General features: G+C 42.2%; 1 protein-coding gene across 1 annotated transcript in view; it reads right to left on the reverse strand.

The window, feature by feature from the left end:
- The window catches only part of LOC136863584 (spondin-2), a 278,873-nt gene that overhangs the window by 138,173 nt on the left and 113,121 nt on the right, over window positions 1-27,579 (reverse strand). The window contains exon 2 of the mRNA XM_067139964.2: window positions 4,535-4,746. Coding sequence (XP_066996065.1) covers window positions 4,535-4,746 — 212 coding nt within the window. The remainder of the gene's footprint in view (window positions 1-4,534; window positions 4,747-27,579) is intronic.

The raw sequence follows: 27,579 nt of genomic DNA on the forward strand, positions 1-27,579 counted from the left end.
AGGAATGCCAAGGACTACCAGGAGTGGCAGGCAGATGAAGGTGCCTGAAAGATTAGATTTGTAATTGTTGAGCTTATTGTTCAGTAGGTTTTCATTGTATTGTAAATATCCCTCATTTTTGTATGTATTCTGACTTGTATGTATATACATTTTTTACATGTGTTGATTTGTTAACAACCAAATCAAGGTAGGAGGATTTTGTGTTTTCAATGTAAAATATGCTATGGTGGGAGAAGTGTGGATGCAGGGGGTTGACAGCAGTGGCCAAGCCGCATCATGATGCGAGTGAGTAATGGCTTCCTATGTTTATGTTGTTCACATAGATTGAATTAATATCGGTTGTAAGTGCAATGCGACTTATAATTTAATAAATTTCGTTTACTGATACGTGGGTAACGTAAAATTGACACTAGGCGTAGAGATAATAAGTTCACTACAGATCAGGCAGTGGTCCGTATCATTGAAAAATCCCTGGAAAATCTGCACATTCTTAACAGATTCCCTAAATTCGAAGTCTGCTAAGATATAGTCTATTATGGAGCTGGTGCCCCTACCCTCCCATGTGTAGCAGTGAAATAATGTATTCGAAACCGCTAATCTCATACTAGCACAGAAGTCCATTAAACACTTCGCTTTTAGTTCCATATCTACCCCATAGGCCTATTTAGCCATCACCCTCTGATATCCTGCAGTTCTATTTCCATCTCTCGCATTGAAATAGCTCATTATCACTATCCTATCCTTGCTGATGAGCCTGAATACAATGCCACTCAATGATTTATAAGGCTTGTCAACTTCATCCTCATCTGCACTCTCACATGGTAAATACACTGAGACCATTCTAGTCCTAATTCCTCCAAGTACCAAATCTACCCGCATCACTGACACATTTATGTGCCCAACAGAAACTATGCTGTGTGCAATAGTATTCGTAATGAACAGTCCTACACTACACTCTGACCTTCCCTTTTTAATACTCGTCTAGGACAATTTATAATCTATCTCTTCCTCGTTATCTCCCCCTACCTGAATTGAATTAACCCCTAACACATCCAGACGCATCCTCTTTGCTGACTCAGCCAGTTCTACTTTCTTTCTTCCATAAGCTCCACTAATATTGATAGCTCCCAATCGAATTCCATTTCGTTCGCCAAGTTGTTTCCAAGGAGTCTCTCGTCTGTCAAATGGAAGTGGGACTCTGTTATTCCTACAGGTCCGAGGCTTTCTTAAAACGTTCTGAGCGTTCTCGACGAAAATTTTGTGAAGCAAGATGATACCCTACTTACACAATGCCCCAGTGAGGATCTCTCCTTTAGCGGGTTGGGGACCACCGGTGAATCGTAGTCCTAGCCGCCTGAGCACAAGGTGGGCCATGACTCGCAGTACGTCCGATACGCCCACTCCCATTCCATAGCAACTGGTATCCCGATTCTCAGGACCACTTACTAGGCCACTCAGCCTTAGTCCATGGTTCACGAACTACGCCGTGACTACAGAAACTCACACCACGAACTATTATTATTATTATTATTATTATTATTATTGACTTCGGGCTAGTTAACATATAGCGAATGTACAGACCCAAGTGTAAGGTCAGAATTCGACAGGGTTTCGAAAGACCTAAATATGAACAAGGCACCTGGAATAGATGACATACCATCAGAATTACAGTCTGCCTTAGGAGAAACCGCCATGGCGAGGCTTTTCCATTTAGTGTTTAAGATCTATGATACAGGAGAAGTGCCATCCGATTTTAGACAGAATGTTGTTATAAACTGACTGACAGAGCAAATGCAACACCAAGAAGGAGTGGTCAGAACTTTATGCCAATTGCAGGGTAGACTGGCGTCACTGAGGTACGCTCATGATGTGAAATGCGCCGCTGTGCTGCGCACGTAGCGAACGATAAATGGGACACGGCGTTGGCGAATGGCCCACTTCGTACCGTGATTTCTCAGCCGACAGTCATTGTAGAACGTGTTGTCGTGTGCCACAGGACACGTGTATAGCTAAGAATGCCAGGCCGCCGTCAACGGAGGCATTTCCAGCAGACAGACGACTTTACGAGGGGTATGGTGATCGGGCTGAGAAGGGCAGGTTGGTCGCTTCGTCAGTTCGCAGCCGATACCCATAGGGATGTGTCCACGGTGCAGCGCCTGTGGCGAAGATGGTTGGCGCAGGGACATGTGGCACGTGCGAGGGGTCCAGGCGCAGCCCGAGTGACGTCAGCACGCGAGGATCGGCGCATCCGCCGCCAAGCGGTGGCAGCCCCGCACGCCACGTCAACCGCCATTCTTCAGCATGTGCAAGACACCCTGGCTGTTCCAATATCGACCAGAACAATTTCCCGTCGATTGGTTAAAGGAGGCCTGCACTCCCGGCGTCCGCTCAGAAGACTACCATTGACTCCACAGCATAGACGTGCACGCCTGGCATGGTGCCGGGCTAGAGCGACTTGGATGAGGGAATGGCGGAACGTCGTGTTCTCCGATGAGTCACGCTTCTGTTCTGTCAGTGATAGTCACCGCAGACGAGTGTGGCGTCGGCGTGGAGAAAGGTCAAATCCGGCAGTAACTGTGGAGCGCCCTACCGCTAGACAACGCGGCATCATGGTTTGGGGCGCTATTGCGTATGATTCCACGTCACCTCTAGTGCGTATTCAAGGCACGTTAAATGCCCACCGCTACGTGCAGCATGTGCTGCGGCTGGTGGCATTCCCGTACCTTCAGGGGCTGCCCAATGCTCTGTTTCAGCAGGATAATGCCCGCCCACACACTGCTCGCATCTCCCAACAGGCTCTACGAGGTGTACAGATGCTTCCGTGGCCAGCGTACTCTCCGGATCTCTCACCAATCGAACACGTGTGGGATCTCATTGGACGCCGTTTGCAAACTCTGCCCCAGCCTCGTACGGACGACCAACTGTGGCAAATGGTTGACAGAGAATGGAGAACCATCCCTCAGGACACCATCCGCACTCTTATTGACTCTGTACCTCGACGTGTTTCTGCGTGCATCGCCGCTCGCGGTGGTCCTACATCCTACTGAGTCGATGCCGTGCGCACTGTGTAACCTGCATATCGGTTTGAAATAAACATCAATTATTCGTCCGTGCCGTCTCTGTTTTTTCCCCAACTTTCATCCCTTTCGAACCACTCCTTCTTGGTGTTGCATTTGCTCTGTCAGTCAGTGTACTTTTTCCCAAGAAAGCAGGCGTTAACAAGTGTGAAAACTAATGCACCTTTAGTTTAATTTCTCAAGGTTGCAAAAAATTTACATGTAATATTTACAGAAGAATGGAAAGACAAGTTGAGGCTGAGTTGGAAGAATATCAGTTTGGCTTCAGAAGAAATGCAGGAACACGTGAAGCAATCCTGACTTCACGCCTGATGTTAGAGGATCGCATTAAGAAGGACATGCCCACGTACATTTCATTCGTAAACCTAGAAAAGGCATTTGATAACATTGATTGGACCAAGCTATTTGAGATTCTGAACATGATCGAGATCAGACACCGATAAAGGAGGATTTTCTAGAACCTCTTATGGGGTATGAAAATGAAGCAACAGTCCAGAAAGGAGGCAAGGCTGCAGTTTGTCCCCTCTCCATTTCAGTGTTTATATGGAACAGGAAGTAAAGGAAATCAAGGAGGAATTTGGAAAGGACATCAGAATCTAAGGGAGGAAATCGAAACTCGGAGATTCGAAGATGATATTATTTTATTTGAATCACAGAAGATTGGAGAAATTGCTGAAGGGCATGGTCACAATGTTGGAGAAGGAATACAGTATGAAAATAAATAAGTAAAAAAATGTAAGGGAGTGCAGTCGAACGAAGTCAGGTGATGCAGGACATATTAGATTAGGATATGAAGTCTTAAAGGAAGAAAATTAATATTGTTACGTGGGTAGTAGAATAACTAACAATGGCAGAAGTAAGAAAGGCCTTTCTTAAGAAAAGAAATTTGCTCACTTCGAACACTGATATAGGAATCTAAAAGTAGTTTTCGAAGACTTCCGTCTGGAGCGTGGCATTGTATAGAAGTGAAACATAACTAGTAGGTACAGGATAATGCTGAAGGTGAAATAAGAAGGTCGAGTCTCGAATGAAATGGTACTGAATCGAATTGGTGAGAGGCGAACGATTTGGCTAAAAATGACCAGAAGAAAAGAAATATAAGCATAGGGCACATCTTAAGACACCCAGCACTTTTTCAGTTAGTTTTTGAGGGGAGTGTAAGCCATATGAACTGCAGGGGTTAGACCAGGGCATGGATATGACAAACATATTACACTAGATATAGGATGTAGCAGTTGCATAGAAATGAAAAAGTTAGAGTATAAGGTGGCATGGAGAGCGGTATCAAACCAGAGTAAGGAATGATGACCCAAACAACAACAACAACAACAACAACAACAACAACAACAACAACAAATCAATGACGTGGAAATTCACTTCTCTTTAATGGTTCCGAGACATCGCTCAGTTTAACTTGAACTATATTTCTATCGACCTTTTACAATAATGAACATTACCTTAGTGTGATTACCATCGGTGAAGAACTCTGCTTCTGTCTGTCCCTGACCAGTGGCTATTGGAGGTGCTCCGAACTCATCGAAGACCCCAGCCTCTGCCTGACTAAGAGCCTCCAGTCCATCAGACTTTCCCGACTCAGCAAACGTCTGGAGACCATCGCTGGCGAACTCGCCAACACGGAACAGTGAGAAGGACCGGTCATGGGAACGTCCTAAAAAGGATCAGATAACATATTAGTCATTGTTATTACTTTTTTTTTTGCTAGTTGCTTTACGTCGCACCGACACAGATAGGTCTTATGGCGACGATGGGACAGGAAAGCGCTAGGAGTGGGAAGGAAGCGGCCGTGGCCTTAATTAAGGTACAGCCCCAGCATTCGCTGGTGTGAAAATGGGAAACCACGGGAAACCATCTTCAGGACTGCCGATGGTGGGTTTCGAACCTACTATCTCCCGAATATTACCTTTAAAGATCAGGAATAGTTAGTTATCAACCCTGTTTACAAATGTGCACGAGTGTGTGTAATGTGGCTTTAGCCCTTACTTTTGTGGTCGATTGGCTGCTAACAATGCGGAGGGATGTCAAATTATTATACTCAACGTACACTCCAACTGGTATGTTTATCGTGCTTAACTAAAAGTAACTCGCAAGACACATCCCCATATTCGAATGGGCGGAACCGCGCCGGATCCTTTATTTGTCTCTGAATGCTGAAGTTGTGACTCTTGCACGGAGATGGAATGTGTTGACACTTGCACGGAAAGCCAAAAATTCCCGGAAATTGCTAAGCATGGCTATTTCAAACAGCGACACTTGCACGGAGGCCCAAGGAGGGTTGTAGTGCAGAAACAGGGGAGGGGAAGGCCCACCCGGTAAGTGGAGTTCATTGCTACAGTTGATACCTGTGTGACATCTAGTGTTCCATGTTGAACTGGTGATAATTGCTCTGCAGCTATGGAGTTGTCTGAGACCACCAAGGGAAAGCCTTTATTGATTTACAATGGGCATCAGTATATTGTGGACTATACCAATAAAGATCAAATGACTTATTGGCGGTGCGTATATTTCAAGAAAAGTAAATGTAAAGGAAGAATAACAACGAAAGATAATATAGTTTTAGGCGAGACAAGTCATATTTGCATTCCGGACGACGCGGGCAATGAAGTGAAAAAATGTAGTAATTGCAAAAAAAAAAAAAAAAAAAAAAAAGGGGGGGGAAGGGAAACAAACAGTACGATTTCAACAATTTACACCGAAGAAGTAGGCCAGCTCTTCAAAAGACGCTATGACCTTGTGTCAACGCTGCCATCGCATAGAAGTGCCAAACAATCATTACATCGCTTCTGACGAAAAGAATGAGACCTACACAAGACCCGATCGATTCTGGAGGTGTAATACAGGAGACACACAGCAATGAACGACGGTGGAAAATTCCTACTTGAAGACAACAGGGGGCCTAAAGACAGGATATTAGTGTTTGCCAGCAAGAAATGAAAATCTGCTTTATCAAGTTGCTTTTCATTCTTTGTCGACGGGACATTCAAAAGATCAAACAGTTTGGACAGTTATCATCCACGCCGATCTTGGAAGTTCTTGGGAAGAAACCAACACGATACAAGGTGTCTGCGCGCTGTTACCAAACAAGAAACGAGATACATATGCTCGTTTCTTCGAAGCTGTAAAAAACAACGTACCAGGATGGAACCCTGTGACACTTATTATGGACTTCGAAATCGCCATCGTCCAATCAGCTAAAACGCTGTTTCCTCGAGCTGAGATTTTTGGTTGCAGCTATCATTTTAATCAGTGTCTATGCAGGAAAGTACACGATCGTGGCCTTGTCTTGTTACTGCGTACGGGGAAAATGAAGAAATTGGACTTCATATTCGAATGTGTTCAGCACTAGCGCACATTCTCCTAGAAATGATTGATGATGATTGGCTATGTATTCAGGAGAGCACGCCTGAAAATCAGAATCTACAGGTGTTTTACGACTATATCGTCGATCAATGGCTGGAAAACGAGCACATGCCAAGGAATATGTGGAACTGTTGTGGAAGGTGGCATCGGACCAATAACGTTTCTGAAGGCTGGAACCAAAGAATAAACAGTTTAATTTCGAGTGGGCACCCGAATGTACATTCGCTGATCAAGACTCTTCAAGATGGCGCAGAGTACTACGGTCACCAATTAGACAGGATAGTTTTGAATATCTATGGGAAGAGAAGAAAGAAATCAGAAGTGGAGATCGACAAGAGGATTTCAAAAGCCTTAAAAAGGCTTGAAGTTGATGGCAAACTAAGAGCATTCCTAGTTTGTGTTGCTTACGCTCAGAAACTGCAGTGAAACTACACTGGAATATTACAGGATTTGTAAATCATGTAAATATTGTAAATTTTGTATAAATATTCTGAATTATAATTAATAAAGAAAAAACGTGACAATGGAATACCACTGGATAATAATGCAAATATGTTGAATCAGCACTTAAAAAATAAAAAACTTGAACTTGCATAAAGTGAAAAAATATATCTATGGGGGAACGCAAAGAGACTACCTCCCCGTGGTGTTTTCTGGAAATGGCGCTAAGTCAGCTAAATGTCTCTTACAATGTATATAATTAACCAGAAAAATAAATCCCATGGCGCAAGAGCCCGTGAAGGGCCTTGGTCTACCAAGTGACCGCTGCTCAGCCCGAAGGCCTGCAGATTACGAGGTGACGTGTGGTCAGCAGGACGAATCCTCACGGTAGTTATTCTTGGCTCTCTACACCAGCGCCGCTATCTCGCCATCAGATAGCTCCTCAATTCTAATCTAATCACCTCGAACCAACCAACCTGACCTGGCCGGGAATCGAACCTAGGGCTTCCGGGTAAGAGGCAGGCACGCTACTCATACACCGTGGGGCCGGCATTTATAAAATAAACAGTTACTTATAAATTACATCTAAATTCACTACCGTGATTACCAGACCTAGGATTTTTATGACATGTCATCTTTTACGCGTAATTGGTTCTAAATAGACATTTCTAACTTGTATAGAAATCCTTATCATAATTCCCACATTGTAGAAATGCTAATAACCGAGCAAGTGGCCGTGCGGTTAGGGTCGCGCAGCTATGAGCTTGCATTCGGGAGATAGTGTGTTCGAACCCCACTGTCCTCAGCCCTGAAGATGGTTTACCGTGGTTTCCCATTTTCACACCAAGCAAATGCTGGGGCTGTACCTTAATGAAGGCCACGGCTGCTACCTTCCCAATCTCCCACCCTTCCGTCGCCGAAAACCTTCGATGTGTTAGTGCGACGTTAAACAAATAGAAAAAAAAAGAAATGCTAATGTATTAGGTCATTTTTGGCCATTTTATATTATTAGGTCCTTTTGTAAAGTTGTAAGTCATTATGTGGCCATTTTATGGAATTTATTATCCAGATCCATGGCTAAATGGTTAGCGTGCTGGCCTCTAGTCACAAGGGTCCAGGGTTCGATTCCCGGCGGGGTCGGCAAGTTCAACCATAATGGGTTCTGGGTTCATTCCGCTGGCGCGGGGGCTGGGTGTACGACCCGCAGGTCGCCTACGGACGTCAAATGAAAAAGACCTGCACCTGGCGAGCCGAAGACTATTTTATTATTTTTGAGTCATTTTCTTACATGATGAAGCATTTACGCATGTGGTATTGGATTTCCAGGAGAGGACAGTATTTATGTGCATCTTCGTCAAAGTACCTATCAAATTAGATTAGGTATACAAAATTTATGTTAGTATGACCAGCCTACTTCTAACTCATGTTAGAAAGTGAAAGTCTCCGTGCAAGTGTCACCATCCTACTCCTGACTCATCAGGTAGAGTAAAAGGCTCAGTGCCAAGTATCACTCCGTGCAAGTGTTCCAACCCTCTGAATGCTATGGTGACAGTTGTTCTATAAAACGTCGTAGTGGACCAGTAAGAGCCGGTTTGCATGCATAAGAGTGCTGTTCACGTCTATAACTGCGATGCATGTGAGGGCATTCCACAAAACGCAGCAACCATTACTGCAAAATACTTAGGTGACAAAGGCAACATCGATATACTAATCGAATGCGTATTCACGAAGAACGTTAGTGTTGAAGTCCACGTCGATGACAATTTTGAACGTCTGCATGTACGACTCAACGTTCTTCGTAACCGTCATAACTCGTCTCTCCTCCACAGAGTTCTTATATCTTCCCCATCTTACCATTTTTTTTTTTTTTTTTTGCGTTTCCGTTACTTTTCGAATATTCATAACAGAAATACAAGGGTTTAAACATAAAACCTGCTTGTCATTCCTCGCCATCGAACTGCCACATATAACAACTCATTTTCTGTGTCCGCCGCACGAGAATGGAGCCGTTTACCGGATGACGTCAGAGGAATACTAGCCTCAGAGTCATTTAAAAGAGTGTTAAGAGGTACAGCAGGATACAAGTGAACTGTACATGCCTAGTCTTTCGTTGATCGTATTAGGACATTATTATTATTATTATTATTATTATTATTATTATTATTATTATTATTATTATTATTATTATTATTATTATTATTATTACTACAATCATGTAACTAAGTATGACTCACTGGAGTGGGATTTTATTTCAGTTATAAAAGTTTTTGGTTGTGTTAGAGCAGACGTGCTCACGCTGGGCATTTCGGACCCGCGGATGCCCAGCACTGTAAGGGGGCAGGGGCAGGCAGGCAGTCAGGGGATGAGCGTATGCTATTCAACCACAATGACGTTGTGATTACGTCACAAGCCGTGAAGGCTGAGCGAAGTTCTCCCAATCACTCTTGATCACTGCGGCGATACACGTGTTTGAAATTGAGGCAGAAAATAATGAAAGGAAGAGGGCAGAAATCCACGTCATTTTTACTTTACGTTGTAAGAAATAAGTTATTTGAGGTGCCTAGTATCAAACATGGACAAAAGCCATTTTGTTAATTTTTCAGTATAGCCCCATTTTTGTTTCTCTAACCCCCGTTACATGTGTGAAAATTTTTGTGTGTCATATTTCTAGCCCTATGAACAAGAAAATCATGGTCGACACTTAGGAATTTCAGTCTAAGTCAATGTAAAACACGTTCAAATATGACGATGTCCATTTCTGAAACCGAGATTGGCTTTTGTCCATTTTTGATACAAATATCCATGTAATTGTCCACTTTTGAAACGAACTATCCCAATATTTGAAAAAAAAGTTGCAGGATGACACGGAAGTAAACTTCCATTTTAAAAGAAATATAATTAAAATATGAAAGAAATAAGGCTATTCTTATATTTTGTTAACAATTTTTAACATTCATTTCAGTTCTTGCTTCACTGTATTTCTGGCCAAATAACCTCTGGTTTACCACAAGGGTCTTCAAAACAATCACATTCATAAATAATCATTAACAGCTTGTTCATTTTCACTACAAACGTTCTTATTGATGACTTCGACATACCACTTAAGAGAGGCATTCCTTTCCAATCTTTTCCGAAGTGCTTTCCTAGTAATTTGTCAACATGTTTAAGTTTCTGTGGGTTTACATTCATGCCAATATCAGTAGGTAAAGGATTCATTAACATTAGACTTAGCTGTCATGCTTTCGTGATCATACGCCCAATACCAGTTTCCAATTAGTAGCCTACCTCACCTTTAACTACAACATTGCCTCTTTTCGTGCTCCTGAGTACAATTCTTTTACAGTGTGAAATCTTGAAATGAAGTTGACTGGCAGATTTCAGATAAATCTGTGCTTGTTCTTTCCAATTCAGTGGTCCTAAGGTTTGTCCAATCACTTTCACTGTGCCGTACATTTTGAACACCTCAAGACTTACTATGGTCGTCATCTTCTTAAGGTCTTTCTCAATGAGTCAAAAAGTCCTATCTGGAGGCAAAAATGAGTGTCCAGTAATTGGAACTACCAGTTTTTACTTGTCAACAGAGGATGGCGCATACCTTGTAAGCCACTTTGCACACATCGCCAACATATTAATGTTTTTATTTTGGCCGGCGCAGCCATCAGCAATCAACTTGACTGAAGTGAAGCCTTGTAAATCATTAGATTGTAACTCATTGACAACCGCTCAGGCTATTTCGTTTGATGATTTCTTTCCCTCATTCTCCAGCCACGTATAAACCGACACATTGTCAGGGCACAGTTTGCTTTGAGATGTGCTTATTACAACAGACAGATTGTAACAATAGAGTTGTCTGGAATAATTAGCCGACTGATCACTTAATTTTGGCAAAACGAGGTTGTTTTGGCAATTATAGGACATTAAAAAACAGTCCTCCTCTTTCTTCCTTAAGATGTCGATAAAATTCTCTGGTCGCCATGACAGTTTGATGTCACTTGTAGCAATATGATTGGCTGAAACGGTCATGTCCGTTTTTTATATAAACTACGTTTGGAGGTGTCCGATTGTGAAAGAAACTGCGTATTTCTATGTTAAAAATTACGTACAAATATGCGTTTATGAAAGACACGGACCACTAATTCAGAGAGAGCATTAAAAATGCTATAAGGATCAATCCTTAACTCATTTTTGATATAGGTGGCGCATGTCCATGTTTGATATTAGGTACCTCATTTATGTTCATTGCACTTTACGTATTTGACGGGACACAATACAGAATTAGGCCTACAACCTCAAATATTTCTGTAATGTACGTAATGAATTACTATTTTCACTATTAAATTGTAAAAGGTGCTTTAGAAGCATTTCTCATATAATACAGAGTTAAGGTGGATAAGCTGTGGTGTATGGTTGCTTGGGTTTAAATTATCTGATAAACTCGCCAACAATCGAATCATGTTTACCGCGAATAATATCAGTTAGGTTATTTATTTAAGGAGATACTGTAGGCCTACATCTATTTGGTAGATAAATGTACATTGTCGTTGTACTTTTATCTTCGATAGTAAATATCTTTGCCCCCACTCGATATGAAACTCCCTAGCCATTTAGAGGTTAGCTATTATCATCGGACGCCTGATAAGTTTTAAATACTAATTTCAATTTCGGTGAACGGGGAAATTCAAACAACACAACAACACTGTGCAAAATCAAGCAGCAAAGTTATTGTATTATGTAAATATATTACTTTTTGCTGAATGAATAACAGGAATGTTACTTGTTAAGAAATGGAAATACTGCCATTCCCATCCAAGGAATTATACAGGGTAGCTTGTACGCTTACACTCTGTACCTTTGTAAACTGTAAAACAAAAATTATAACGTGCTAGTTTTCTTTGAATGTATAAATATAAGAAAATAAAACCGACTGCTTACATCGAGTGCAGTTTAAATCAAAACAGGAATATCTTGATAAGGTCGTTTTTTCTTGGGATTATAGCTTTTTTTCCTTAAATACTGTACCTCATTCAGCATTTCGCTGAGTAGTGGGGGAGATCTTCCTAATGACAATTGAACGTCACCGTTTCTTTCCTGCAAATTCCGTTCGCTCTCTCCCTTCACTGTGACGTATGCTTGTTATGTGAACTGCCCATATTTACGTCACGCCAGCCCGGCCGCATTGGCTAGCCTCAACGGGCGCCCAGCTGAGCACCTCTGTGTTAGAGTATGGTTTACTTAGTATTGTGATCCTAATGTACAATAATTAGTTTAGTGCAAGAGAAGGCAACCTCTTATTTTTCAGCATTTAAGGACACTTATTCTCCGTCCCGCGTAGTAGGGAAAATAATAGTAATCCACCAGCGGCAAAAATTCATATAACCACATTTCAGCTGAGAATTGTAGTATAGATACAGTATATTTAGATAGTACCGTATCTCTTGCCTGCTATATTCATGTGTATCTTTCGTGTGTATCTATTAGAACATAGTACTAATTATAACCTGTCTAAGCATTTAGCTTTGTTCGCAATTTTTGAGTACAGTAGTTCTTGCAAATTTCAAACTTGCAAATTTGATTTCTGTTTGTGCTTAATAGTGACATACGGTACAGGTATTGTAATTGGGATACGTCTGAACGTAGTTTAAACTTATTGTAGTGTACTGTTCATTAGTACACGAGTAATATCTTACTAGAATTTAGCGTGCTTATTTTATTATTGTAAAATATTTGTGTAGTACCGGTATTGTAGAGGTATCCGTAGAAACTCTCTTACTAAAATTCTGTTATTGTAATTAGGATAGGCTTAATTGCAGTTTAGGTTTGTGTAATTCTTGTGTATTACTTTCGGTATTCAGTAATTAACAGCAGTTTTTATCCTGTTAGGGTGTTGTATGTTAAAATAGAGTTCGACTAAGTAGTGTTGTAGTGTAGTCGTATATTAATTACTTTATTGTTGTGTGATCATTAGGTACTATCCCAGACAATATATCCCTCCGTTCATTTTTTTGCACATAAGTTATTTTATTTTTCCTTTTATTTTGATTTTTTCTCCGTAAAGAATGGTTAAGGGGTGCAAGTGTAGGGACTGTGAGTGTGGCGAGGCATTGAGGGGCATGAGGGATGAGTTGGAGAGTTTGAGGGAGATTATTAGGATTCTCACACAAGACAGGAAGGAAGATAGACCTCCCTCAAACAATGTACAGGTTACAATAGGTGTAAAAGAGGGAGAGGAAGGAAAGGGGGGAGGTGTAGAAGATAGGTGGTCTAATGTTCTAAGGGGAAGGAGACTGAAGGCTAAGGGCAGGTGTCTGTGCGAAATCGGTACGAGCCACTCCAGGTATTGCAACAGAGGGAAGATGAGGAGCAGGAAACTGTTGCTGAGATGTGTGGAAGTAGGAGGAAGGGAAAAGGTAGGAAAGGGAAATGTAGAGTAGAGGATAGGAAAATACAGGTGGAACAGGGTAATGGGAAGGAGAAAAGCGAGGAGGAAGTAGCTTCTGCAGCCATCAGGAAAGATAGGGCTGACCAGAGGGGAGGGGATCAAATGAGGTGGGTAGGGTTGAGGCTCTGGTCATGGGAGATTCCATCGTTAGACATGTGGGGAAAGTGTGTGGAGGAAAGGGAACCAGGGTAGAATGTTATACAGAATATAGGTTGAGGCAGATGTTGAGGAAAGTAGAAGATAGTGAGGAGGGGAAGGAGAAGGTGGTAGTGTTTCACGTTGGTACCAACAACGTAAGGCAAGCTGATATAAGTACAAACATAGTTGGGGATGTGTGGGATCCGGTAAATGCAGCACGGGTGATATTTAAGGAAGCGGAGATTGTTATCAGTGGAATTCTGTGTAGGAGGGATACTGACTGAAGCGTGATTGGGAATTTAAAGGATACTATGGAGTGGGTATGTGGGAAACTGGGTGTGACATTTCTAGATCCTAATGGGTGGGTAGGAGATAGGAATCTGCGCTCAAATGGTCTTCATTAAAACCACAGTGGTACGTATAAGTTAGGAAATTTATTTGGAAGGGTAATAAGGAGGTGCATTCAGGGAAACGGGGTTGTCTAAGGAGCGGGGATAAGGGTACAGAGATCTGGAAGTCAAGTAGGGATGACATAAAAATGTTAGTGTTGAACTGTAGAAGTATTGTAAAGAAAGGAATGGAATTAAGTAATTTAATAGATATATATTTACCACATATTGTAATAGGAGTTGAATCATTGCTGAGAAATGATATAAAGGATGCAGAAATTTTCTCACGGAACTGGAGTGTGTATCGTAGAGATAGGATAGGAAGGGTGGGAGGGGGAGTATTCATTCTGGTGAAAGAAGAATTTGTAAGCTACGAAAAATTTAAAGATGAGAAAGATGAAATTCTAGGTGTAAGGCTCATTTCTAAAGATAATAGGCAACTTGATGTCTTAGGAGTGTACAGACCGGGAAAGGGTAGTGCTGACACGGATTCAGAACTATTTGATAAGATAATCAGCTATGTGGGAAACGACATGGAAAGGAATGTGATTGTAGCGGGGGATCTGAATTTACCAAATGTCAAAAGGGAAGGAAATGCGAAGCATGACCAATAAATGGCAAATAAGCTAATATGGGAGGGACAGCTGATTCAGAAAGTGATGGAACCAACTAGAGGGAAAAATATCCTGGATGTGGTGCTGGTAAAACCAGATGAGCTCTATAGAGAAACCGAAGTAATAGATGGCATTAGTGATCATGAAGCTTTTTTTTGTCGTAGTTAAAATTAAATGTGTTAGAAAGGAAGGTCTTAAAAGTAGGACTGTTAGGCAGTACCATATGGCTGACAAAGCAGGCATGAGGCAGTTTTTGAAAAATTAACTATGATCGGTGGAAAACGGTAAATAAAAATGTAAACAGACTCTGGGATGGGTTTAAAGCAATTGTTCCTTATAGGGATCACTTTAAGTACCTAGGTGTTAATGTAAGGAAATATCTTCATTGGTGTAATCACATTAATATGATTGTAAATAATAGGTACAGGTTATGAACGTATTTAAGGGTTGTAGTAAGGATGTAAAGGAGAGGGCATACAAGTATCTGGTAAGACCCCAACTAGAGTATTTTTTCCAATGTATGGGACCCTAACCAGGATTACTTGATTCAAGAACTGGAAAGAATCCAAAGAAAATCAGCTCGATTTGTTCTGGGTGATTTCCGACAAAAGAGTAGCGTTACAAAAATGTTGCAAATTTTGGGCTGGGAAGAATTGGGAGAAAGAAGACGAGCTGCTCGACTAAGTGGTGTGTTCCGAGCCGTCAGCGGAGAAATGGCGTGGAATGACATTAGTAGACGAATAAGAGTGAGTGACGTCTTTAAAAGTAGGAACGATCACAATATGAAGATGAAATGTCGTATGGCTTTTAGTGCCGGGATATCCCGGGACGGGTTCGTCTCGCCAGGTGCAGGTCTTTCTATTTGACCCCCATAGGCGACCTGCGCATCGTGATGAGGATGAAACGATGATGAAGACAACACATACACCCAGCCCCCGTGCCATTGGAAGTAACCAATTAAGGTTAAAATCCCCGACCCGGCCGGGAATCGAATCCGGGACCCTCTGAACCGAAGGTCAGTACGCTAACCGTTCAGCCAACGAGTCGGACAATATGAAGATAAAGTTGTAATTCAAGAGGACAAATTGGGGCAAATATTCATTTATAGGAGGGGGGGGGGGTTAGGGATTGGAATAACTTACCAAAGGGAGTTGTTCAAGAAATTTCCAATTTCTTTGAAATCATTTGAGAAAAGGCTAGAAAAAGGCCCTAAATGCAGGTCAGTATTGTATTTAAGGCCTAGGGGCGATAAACACATTTATCTAATCTATCTGTCTATCCATCTATCTATCTATCTTGTTGAGTGTTTCGAATGTAATTCTTCCTTCATGCAAGGGGCGTGATCGGCAGACAAAGTCTGTATGATAAACTACGTTTGTATAGTGTCTGTACTAACTTGTATATTTATAATTAATTGTATTACGACTAGGAAGGAAGCAAACTTTGTGCCATCCCAGCATTCCCCTGTAGTTAAATTGTGTGGTGGGGGTGGGAGGAATAATCATGTCTAGGATGGTCGAGATTGGGATTCAACTTACATGACAATGATTGTAATACCTGAGGTTGAGTGAAACCCGTTTCGGTCCCTTGAACCCTTCTTAAATTCTTAACATAGCCGGGAATTGAAACCAAGCCGGCCGTACTGGAAGGTTCTGCCCTTGACCACAGATGCGAATGAATCACTTCAGACTCACACATTTATGTTTTCAGAGAATGAGTGATCATCCATTCCCATCTTGAACTGGCACACAAAGTGCGTGGGTTTCTCGATGACTTAGTGTAGGCTGGAGGCGAAAGGAGAATGTCCTCTGCGAGCACATGTCAAAACATAGTCATATTCTCCTCAGTACCAAGGACAGGAAGGTCGTTACCCCTCAGGCATCACCAGCCAGATTGGTGCATTACGTTATTTGTTGTTGTGTATTTCTTCTGTCACTCACATCCATCTCAATAAATAGGAAAGAAATGAGTCAGCAGTCAAAAGAGGGATTACGATATCCTGCAATTGTTTCTAGACATAAGAACTGTTAGCATAACCTAAAATTATGGAAACTCGCGTTACTTCAGGCTTCAAGTGACGTAGAATACGACAAAGTAAATCTATCTGGCGCCGGGCTGAGTAGCTCAGACAATAGAGCTCTGTCCTGAGCTCAAGTTGGCGAGTTCAATCCCGGCTTTGAAGATGCGCATATACATCATCTTCACGTCGGTGGATATACTGGCACGTAAAGAACTCCTGGAAAGCACAATTCCGGCAGCGTGGCCTCTCAGAAAATCACAAGAGTTGTCAGTGTGACGTAAAACAATTATTATTATTATTATTATTATTATTATTATTATTATTATTATTATTATTATTATTATTATTATTATTATACGTGGAAGTGTATAAGAAGTTTGGCCTATGCCGACGACGTGGTCTTAATGGTAGACAGTGCCTGCATTCTAATATCTTGAAACTTGAAAATAGGTGCAGTGAATATGATATTGTTACGAGCCAGCACTCTCGTAGCGCTCTTCGGTATTCCCTGGAAGGAACTAGTGAGTCAACTGGGAGCTCATAACCTGAGCACATAGCTACAGCATCTCATCTCTACTGTTCTCGTCTGGTTTCCATCTTGCACCTTCTGGAGCACGAATTGGGAATATTCCGTCTCTAACCGAGCCCCGATTATTCTAATACTCAATCACCAGGATATAAAAAGGAGGCTAGCCGCGAACAGTGATCAGTGTTGGATTCGGTAGTCGGACTAGGGCGGCAGTAGTGTTTGATGCAATCAATGTTCCACCGGTGTCAGCGTACCTGAGCATAGTACGATGTGTCTACTGCCTTGGAGTACTGTATGTGTACCGACGTGGAGTGAGTGATTGGGGCTTGACGGCGGTAGAACTGGTTGTCTGTGTCCCGCCGGTGTCAGAGTATTGTCGTGTACTGAGCAGAGTATTGTCTGTGTACTGCCATGAAGTACTGTACGTGTACTACCGTGGACTGTAGACTGTAGTGGGACAGCTGTCGTGAGTAGAACTGGAGCAGTGTTCACTGTCGTTGTTGTGAGGAATATTATAGTGCTGGCTAGCACTTTAAAGTTGCTGCTGTTGTGTGACCGCTGTTTAGTTGTCATTGTTGAGTAGTTCGCTGTGTTTTGAACGTGAGAGTGGTGGACTTTCTCTGGAGTCGAACCGAGGAACAGTCATCGTGCGTTGTGGTGGTCAGCAGCCTTATGTAAAAACCTATCTGCGTGAAGCTGTTGTGTGTGAAGGGACTGAGCATGTGCGAACGAAAGTTAAAGGTGGAGCCTGCCAATAAAGATTATCGCCCATTTGAGTAAAGACTGCACAGCTTGAGTCCTGCTGTGAGACACTTGTAAATAGACAGCAATTAGAGGAGTCCTGTCATTCGTGGTTGAACAGAATTGTGTGTGTGTGTGTGTGTGTGCGCTTACAGGCAGTGTTTTATTGGTAACAATGTGAAAATTAGCCTTCCCAGGACTAAAGTAAAGTCAGTAGGGAATAAACCTAAGAGAACTGAAAGTCAGATTGGAAATACAAAACTGGAAAAGGTAGATCATTTTTGTATTTTGTATATATATCCTACCAGGATAGTATACTGTAGTGAGATTGAATCAAGGTGCGGCAATTCTAATGCAGTGAGCTCACAGTTGCGACCAACAGTATTTTGTAAGAAAGAAGTCATTTCCCAGACGAACCTGTCTTCACACCGGTCTGTTTTCAGGCTAAATTTGCCGTATGGGAGTGAAAGCTTGGTAGATTCATGATATATTATTCATAAGTTAGAAGAAGCAGATATGAAAGTAGCAAGACTTGTTCTTACAATTGGCGGTACGTCGCACCGATACAGATAGATCTTATGGCGACAATGGGATAGAAAAGGCCTAGGAGTGGGAAGGAAACGGCCGTGGCCTTGAATAAGGTACAGCCCCAGTATTTACCTGGTGTGAAAATGGGAAACCACGGAAAACCATCTTCAGGGCTGCCGACAGTGGGGTTCTCATTCACAATCTCCCGAATGCAAGCTCACAGCTGCGCGCCCCTAACCGCACCGCCAACTCGCTCGCAGTGGCAAGATTAATCGCTGATAGAAACAGGTGCATACAACGGCAAGATGGTACTCTGAATGCGGAGATAAAAGCTGAGTTAGGAATGAACACGGTGGATGAAGCGGTACGCGAAAACCGGCTTCAGTAGTGGGGTCATGTGGGGCGAATGGATGAGGATAGGCTACCTAGGACTACGTCATGGAGAGTGAAGTAGAACGGAAACAAAGACAACGATCGTTACACTCAGTCTCTAGTGATTTAAAAATAAGAGGTATGGATTTAAACGAGGCCTCAGAGCTAGCTACAAATAGGGGATTATGGAGGTGTTAATAAATTCACAGAGGCTTGCAGACCGAACGGTGAAAGGTATAAAGTCTATAAGAAGATTTATTATTATTATTATTATTATTATTATTATTATTATTATTATTATTATTACCTTTCCTCATCCTTTTTAATCCGTTTACCTTCCGGGGTTGGTTTTTCCCTCGGACTCAGTCAGAGACCCCACCTGTACCGCCTCAAGGGCAGTGTCCTGGAGCGTGAGACTTTGGGTCGGGGATACAAGTGGGGATGAGCACCAGTACCTCACCCGCGGCCTAATCTGCTATGCTGTACAGGGGCATTGTTGGGGGATGGGAAAATTGGAAGGGATAGATAAGGAAGACGGAAGGAAGCAGCCGTGGCCTTAAGTTAGGCACCATCCGGGCATTTGCCTGGAGGAGAAGTTGGAAACCACGGAAAACCACTTCGAGGATGGTGAGATAGGAACCGAGCCCCACTAAACTCAGTTGACTTCCCGAGGCTGAGTGAATCCCGTGCCAGCCCTCGTACCTCTTTTCAGAGCCGGAAATATAACCTGGGCCTCCGGGGTGGGGGGAGGTCAACTAATCACACTAATCACTATACCACAGAGGCGGATTATTATTATTATTATTATTTATTATTATTATTATTATTATTATTATTATTATTATTATTATTATTATTAAATATATCAGGCGAAATGATACGTTGACAGGGTTCCCAATTTTTAACTGAGTACATAGCTCACTTGACAGGGGCGAGGTGCTTGATGGTTCGAATCCCACGCAAGTATTTTTTTTATTTTTCCGCCAATTGCCCGGGATATGATAGCTTCCACAAACTGATTTATTTATTTGACCCTGTAATGGGCCGTATGTATCGTGCCCTAGCGTATTGAGCTGGGTTGGACGAGGATGAGGAGGTGATGGTATGTGGCTAGGATACAGGAAATCAGTCGCACATGTTCCAAGCTTCGTAGACCACAGGTTGGGCAAAGTGTGCCTCATTGGAATGAAAAAAACATTCGATGGCAGGTAAGTTGGTATGTACAGTAGCTGCGCGACTACCCTCCTTCGAGGCAAGTCACAACAACAACAACAACAACAACACAACACAAAGCTTACTCATAGCCTCGTGATGTATTCCAGCGACGAGTATATGAATATGGAGAAACTAGACAGAATGCTTACCAGGCACAATTCCTATATTAAGAACCCTATCCGGATAGACGACAACCGACAGGCATGATATTTCGGAGTGTGGAAAGACGTCTGCGGGCTACTGCGTCGCTGGGAAGGACACTGTCTGTTCGAGATCATCCCGTGACGTCTGCTCACAATGAAGATGTCTTGGACGCTGTCCGGCATAACCCTCACACTAGTACACGGGCCATTCCACAGGAGATGAACATCAGCCGGGCGTCAGCAATGCGGACATGCATACCGAGTGGTTCCATGCGTACCACCTGCACTTAATTTATGAATATTAAATTTTGTGCTGTGATAGTGGGTGTTAAAGTAAAATTGGCAATGGCGGGTTTACGCGGTAGTTACCTACGGAATGCAGTAGGTACTTTCAAGGACGATTTCATCGAAAGTGACGGTAAGAGCATCCGCTGTTCCTTATGTGACGTCAGGATCTTTTTTTTGCTAGTGGCTTTACGTCGCACCGACACAGTTAGGTCTTATGGTGACGAAGGGATGACGTCAGCCAGTTACCCACCGCCAAGTCTCCTCGCTGAAAGAAGGAAGCTCTTTTTTTTTTTTTTTTGCTAGTTGCTTTACGTCGCACCGACACAGATAGGTCTTATGGCGACGATAGGACAGGGAAGGGCTAGGAGTGGGAGGGAAGCGGCCGTGGCCTTAATTAAGGTACAGCCCCAGCATTTGCCTGGTGTGAAAATGGGAAACCGCGGAAAACCATCTTCAGGACTGCCGACAGTGGGGTTCGTACCTACTATCTCCCGAATACTGGATACCGGCCGCACTTAAGCGACTGCAGCTATCGAGCTCGGTAAAGAAAGAAGCAGCCGTGGCCTCAATTAAGGTACAGCTCCAGCATTTGCCTGGTGTGAAAATTGGAAACCACGGAAAACCACCTTCAGGGCTGCCGACAGTGTGATTCGAACCCATTATCTCCCGGATGCAAGCTCACAGCCGAGCGCCCCTAACCGCACGGCCAACTCGCCCGGTGACGTCAGGATTAAGGTAGATGGAAAACATACAAAGGAGTGAGTAGTTCAACATTTTCCACATGTATGACACCAGAAAGTAAAGAATTTTAGAGGGAAAGCTTTGACACAGTCCTTCGTATAGACATCTTTGCAGACGGCAGAAGAAAACTCCAAGAAACTGAATACTTTCTTCACCGACCTTACAACTACTTTGTAGAATGTGGCATTTTCCTTCATAAAGTAAATATGCTTTCGATGAAGAATTTCTTTCGAAAGTACACAGAAACGTATGTCCCGGATGAAAGTACTCTGCGAAAGAATTACTTGCAGCCAATATGCGAAGCCAATGTAGGAAATATTAGAGTCCTCCAGTTTGACGAAATGCGCGTTAAAAGTGCTTTCGAATATGACCCTCTTAAGGATGAAATTGCAAGTTGTGATGGTGAGAAGACTGTTCAAGAATTGGAAGCAAGTAATTTACGCCTATTTCGATAATAAAAAAAAAAGATGACAAAAGACACACTAGACAATTTGGTACAAAGTAATGGCGTTTGTCTGTGACATGGGGGCAGCAAATAAATTCTTGTGGAAAGCATATGGAATCAATGAAACAAAAACATGGTTTTTGAACCCACGGATGTCAGAAAAAGTGTACTTCTTTGCAGATACTTCTCATCTGTTGAAACAAATTAGGAACTGGTTTCTCGACACCGACTTCGAATTTTCTGCTGGTAAAATTGTCTCGAAGGAACCTGTTGAAGCTCTGGTTAAGAATGACAGCCACGAAATTAAAGCATGCCACAAAATCGATGTCAGTCATTTAAACTGTAGGGGCACAGAAAGGATGAACGTAAGAAAAGCTGCAGAATTAATGTCACACAGTGTAGCTACAGCGTTACATTATTTCAAATTAGGAGATGATGCAACTGGTGCTGAAAGCACGAGTGAATTAATTGAAACTGTTAATAATTGGTACGATCTCATGAATTTCTACAGCCCTGCAATTTCTAAAGTACCTAGCAAGAATGCGTATGACCTGCAAGGGAAAAAAGTTAAGCAAGTGTTCCAGAAAGCTATCCTTGTGACTACCTTCTTTTTCTACCGCTTTTCCCACACCTGTGGGGTCGCGGGTGCGAACTGTGCCGCACATGTGGATTCGGCCCTGTTTTATGGCCGGATGCCCTTCCTGACGCCAACCCTATATGGAGGGATGTAATCACTATTGCGTGTTTCTGTGGTGGTTGGTAGTGTAGTATGTTGTGTGAATATGGAGAGGAAAGTGTTGGGACAAACACAAACACCCAGTCCCCGAGCCAGAAGAATTAATCAGAGGCGATTAAAATCCCCGGCCTGGCTGGGAATCGAACCCGGGACCCTCTGAACCGAAGGCCTCAACGCTGACCATTCAGCCAATGAGTCGGACATAGCCTACTTGTGATTATCTCTTTCTTGAAATATCTGATCTCAGAAGTTCAGAATGTAGGAATGAAGTACATTTTAACCCACCGACTGAACCAAGATTCACTTGAGAATTTGTTTTCCCAGATCCGTTCTCGGGGAGTATTATACATCTACCCTACACCGCTGAAAGCTCTTTATCGTCTTCGGATGATTATTCTCGGAAATAATGCCGGTAAAATAGAGAAACACAAGAACACGCGAACAGAATCTTCTGATGAATATCTCTAATCACAAATGCTGAGGAAGTGCGGAATAACGTGTCGTAAGTTAGAATATTCTCCTGCTGAAAGCTATTTTGAAGGCAAATATGACACTGTTCCAACATTTGCCGGTGAAACTGACACTGAAATAGTGGTCGAAGGTTTGAATTACACTGCTCGTTGGATGCTAAAAAAACAAACAAAAAAAAAAAACAACGACAGGACGCATCCACACTTAGGTTCCCAAACAGATATATGAGGAACATACGACAGTACGTAATGTTCGAGGTCCTGGGTTCGAAGTCTGCCATACGGTGGCCTTACAGAGCCGACAGTTGAGTGGTCACAAACTGTACGAGATATGGAGGAACGTTTCTGTTCTTGTTACGGACTTATAGTCCGAAAAGGATTGGGAGTAATACAGAACCTAGTTTCTTTAATATGTGCAAGTGATCCTAATTTAAGTAGTGATCTGGTTGCCACATTTGTGAAAATGCTCGTATACAATTTTTAAACAAACGTGAAGAAAAACGGAAAAAGTGGAAGCAACCGTGTCAACGTTATCGAGGTGAAAGTCTATAAGATAAAGAAAATGATGAAACTTACCAGTTAAGGTAAAATTCACTTTATCATAATAGAATTGTGTTTATTCTTTTGTTCGCTTGCTTGTTTATTGGTCATGTTTAATGCTCAGTTTTGTTTAACTCAGAATACTTTATTGGATTTCAGTAGCGTAGTGTGGCCACTAAAATCTTATTAGCAATAACCACGGTCTTTTGACACCATTAGCTCTTGTATTGTACATTATTGTGTTTGTTATCTACTATTTACAAAGTCAGTTTGAGCAGATATAGAGGACACACGAGCTAATAATTGTTTGGTTAAAACATATCGCAGTCACTAAATTCCTTTGGAAAGCGCTCCCGCGATCAGAGAGCAGGTATCTGTGTGACGTCACGCTCGAATAGCCAATGATCGAAAGCTAGCCTTTGGGGGTAACCTGTGACAATAGGTGACAATTCCGTGTCGTTGGCTTGTGGCACGTTGAAGAACTCATGTGAGACAACATTATTTCATCCAGGAGTCTCTTAAAATCTGTAGTATCGTAATTGAAGGTACGCCAAATAAATAAATAAGTAAATAAATAAAATTAAATAAATAAGTAAATAAATAAATAAATGAAAAGGTATGAAATATCCCTTATTCTTGAACATCAGTAAAAGTTTAAAATTGTTTTAGGTCATAGTTAGATTTCATTTTAAGACCATATTTTACGTACCGGTATGCAGATATACATTTCAAAGTCTTTTCGGTCATAGAAATCCCAGCCTAGTTATATACATTTTTTTGTACGTAGTTTCACCTACTTGGGTTAAGAGGTCAACTGTAAAAATAATGCTAGTGATGAAATGCACAAAAGGATTCTCTGCGCAAATAGGCATTAGAAAACATCTGAAGTTTCGAAACAAAAATAATGATATATAAGGTGTTAGCGAGATCTGTATTAACATATGATTGTGAAGCGTGGCCTCTATCATAGTCTGAAGAAAGACAGCTTGGTATCTTCGAGAGAAGAATTTTGAGTGCATTCTTGGGCCAGTAGAAGAAAATGGAGTGTGGAGAAGACGATACAGCCATGAGATTAACAGGCTGTAATATGAACCCGACATTGCTACAGTCATCAAGATCAAGAGGCTAGACTGGGCTGCACATGAACTTCGTGTCAATGACAATAGAGTGATGAAGAAGATATTTAATACGTTGTCAGATGGATCACGAAAAGTTGGAAGACCAAAGCTGAAATGGGAGGAATGTGAGAGTCAGGACATCAGGATTCTAGGAATTAAGAATTGGAGGAGCGTGGCACTGACAGGAAAGACTGGCAGAAACTTCTGAGGAAGGTCAAGGCCCACATAGGGCTGTTTTGCCAATGATGACGAATTACATCTATTTAAAAATTCAAGTTAAAGATATGAGGACGAGGCTCGACATTTTCCTGAGTTACTAAACACAAAATGATCAAGGAAAGTATCGGTAATCTTCAAAGAGGCAACACACCGTAAATTGCTTGGAGCTGAACAGGATGATATTCAAACCAATCTGTCTTCCGTGTTTATGAGTGCTGACCACGTGTCGTCTGGTCGGTACTGGAGAGTCTGAGTCGATAAATTATTCTACACGACTGATAAACAGGAAATTCCCGTCGGAAACAGATGTATACACTTACGTCGTAATGGTTCGCAGACCGATGCGGTGCGTGTTGGATCTCCACGCGGTTTTTGTTGTCTAATTTTGGCTTGCTCTCACGGAACATCTACCTCTATAGCTGTGTGCTCGAAGAACCAGGAAGATAAGGTCAAATTGTTAGCATGGCGGCCGCGATTAGAACATTCGGGATGTGGAATTTATGGAATGAAAATTCACGTGTCTGTGGATCGTGTTCCAAATTAAACTGGAGGTTTCGTGGTTATGATAACAAAACCCGAGAAAAACTACGATATTTTGTACATATTTGTAAAATGATTCGATTGCACTTCTGGGCATCTATCGCAGTACGAGTTCTAGTTTATTACAGATACTGCACATGTACAAGACAGGGGATGCTTAGGACCTATATGTTCCAGTGTTGTGTAGCCAGAATTGAAAATAACACGATAATGTGAAAAGTGATAATTAAAGTACCCAGTTACACTTACTCGTAATTAAACTGCATATTAATGCTGTAGTGAATTAGAAAACAAGTAGAAATATCCAAGTAACGTATATCTCTCAGTCGACCAGTAGGTTCATAAAGTAGTCCGTTGTACCGGTAAGAAAAGGAGACATGCCAGGCTGAGTGCCTTAGATGGTAGAGCACTGGCTTTCTTAGCCGAAGTAGGCTAGTTGACGGGTTCCCGACATAGTCCGTAGACTCGTAACAGTATATTTACCGGCATGTCGAAGAATTTCTGCGGAACGTAATTTTCAACTCCATGGTCAGAAAAAATGTAGCTTTCCCCAGTGGAGGTGAGCTGCATGTACCGATTCAGCCACCTGCCAATCTTAAATTTCGGGCGGTACCGGGGCCATCGAGGACGGCAGCTAATAGTCCTAACCGTTACGCTACGAAGGGGGACATGTAAGCTGGTGAAGTATGGGTGCTGCTGACTTGTGAGGATCAAGAGCACAACTAGGGCGTCTAAATGCTATGGAAGTCATTACTCACAGGATCACTTATGCTTGTTCAGCGAGGAAAGCAATGGCCAACTACCTCGCTGATCTTGCCTAATACGCCTAATTATAGTGCCGCCATCGGCTTTTGTGGATTCCCTAAAAGCGCTTAACCTTCCACGGTGCTATCTGAGGATGAGCCAGTTGATAATTTAACAGATAGAGACCTCTTCTGCACTAGTATGTGTCTTCGGCTGGAAGGTCAGCGTACTGGCCTCCGATTTCCGGTTGGGCCCGAGATTTTAATTACGAAAGGTTAATTCCTCTGGGTGTTTGTGTTCGACTTATTTTAATCTACACACAAAATGCCACACTACCAACCACCACAGGAACATGCAATAGGGAATACATCCCTCCATATACAGTAGGGTAGGCGTCAGGAAGAGCAATGTCGACCCCAATAAACAGGGAAAAAGAAGCTACCTCTACTGTACTTACGCCTCAATAACTCTTAGAAATAGGTTCTAAAATGAGAGTGACAAAGTTCTCTTCAGGGATATGTGAAGTTTCATAATAACAACTTACTTCAGAGAAAATGAGACAAGAGTTACGCTTCGAATAGCACAACATAGGATGGTCGCGGGGAATTTGCATTCTGGACACTTGATCCGTCAACTTACATAGTGTGATGCTGTTTGTCGGCGAGGAGTTGGAGATGATGAGTTTAACAGTTACCCGTTGTAAGTATCGTCTCGCATCAGGTTTCAGTTGCGTTAGAATGTGCGAGACTAAGACGCCGATTTCCAGTTAGATATTTCCTTCGAATTCTTCGCATTTCTTTAGTCAATCTATACAATTGTAGTTCTCCACGACGAGACTGCGTATTTACGCGGAGTAGGGCGGTTAGACATCACTCTGTAGCTGCAGTGAGCGTGGTTTTATGAAAAGCTTTCTGAACTCACCCAAGGCAAATATTGAGATAGTATCTTGTTTCAAGTCCTGGACACAACAATAATGCAGGTTATCAGACAATTTACATTCAAACTAGCGCACGCAGAGGATAAAAATGCCTCTAACCTCTAAAATGAACCAATAACATTAAGAACCCAAGTCACATCCCAAACTCTCAGAAATGGCAATTACGGACTCTGTCATGGAAACTACTAAGACAAATTAACGGTGCTGATGAATAATTTTAATTCGATATTGTGATATGAAGTAGCGAGAGCAATGGACTATCGACGTATAAGGACGAAGGTATTTATATCTACTTTCGGTGAAATGTAGTATAAAATGGGTCTCACCTACAATATACATCGTGAATCACAAATTTTGTATAAGTCGATGGATGTGAGAGCTGAGTGACATCGTGCCGCCGTGATTCGAAATTCGACCAGTGCATGTGGAACTTTTGAAATGAGTATTAAGTTTCTGTAGTTCGGTTTCCACGCAATAAATTTAACAAAAACAAAACAAAGCCATCTCTCTAGAAGCCAAGAAGGCCCTTGGAGGACTGAAAGGTAAATGCTTCTACTATTAGTATCCTCAGCGCTAAGTGGGAATAAATTTTTTGTTGTAGTCTGAGTGAACTTCAAGGACATCCTCTTCAGAAGTAGGTTAAATGATAATGTTACTGATTTTGCGTACCCTACTAACTAGTTTTACGGTTTGCGGAGATGTGAAGTGGTTTTCCGTGGTTTCCCATTTTCACACCAGGCAAATGCCGGGGCTGTACCTTAATTAAGGCCACGGCCG

This window comes from Anabrus simplex, chromosome 2 (genome assembly GCF_040414725.1).
Source record: "Anabrus simplex isolate iqAnaSimp1 chromosome 2, ASM4041472v1, whole genome shotgun sequence".
NCBI lineage: Eukaryota > Metazoa > Arthropoda > Insecta > Orthoptera > Tettigoniidae > Anabrus > Anabrus simplex.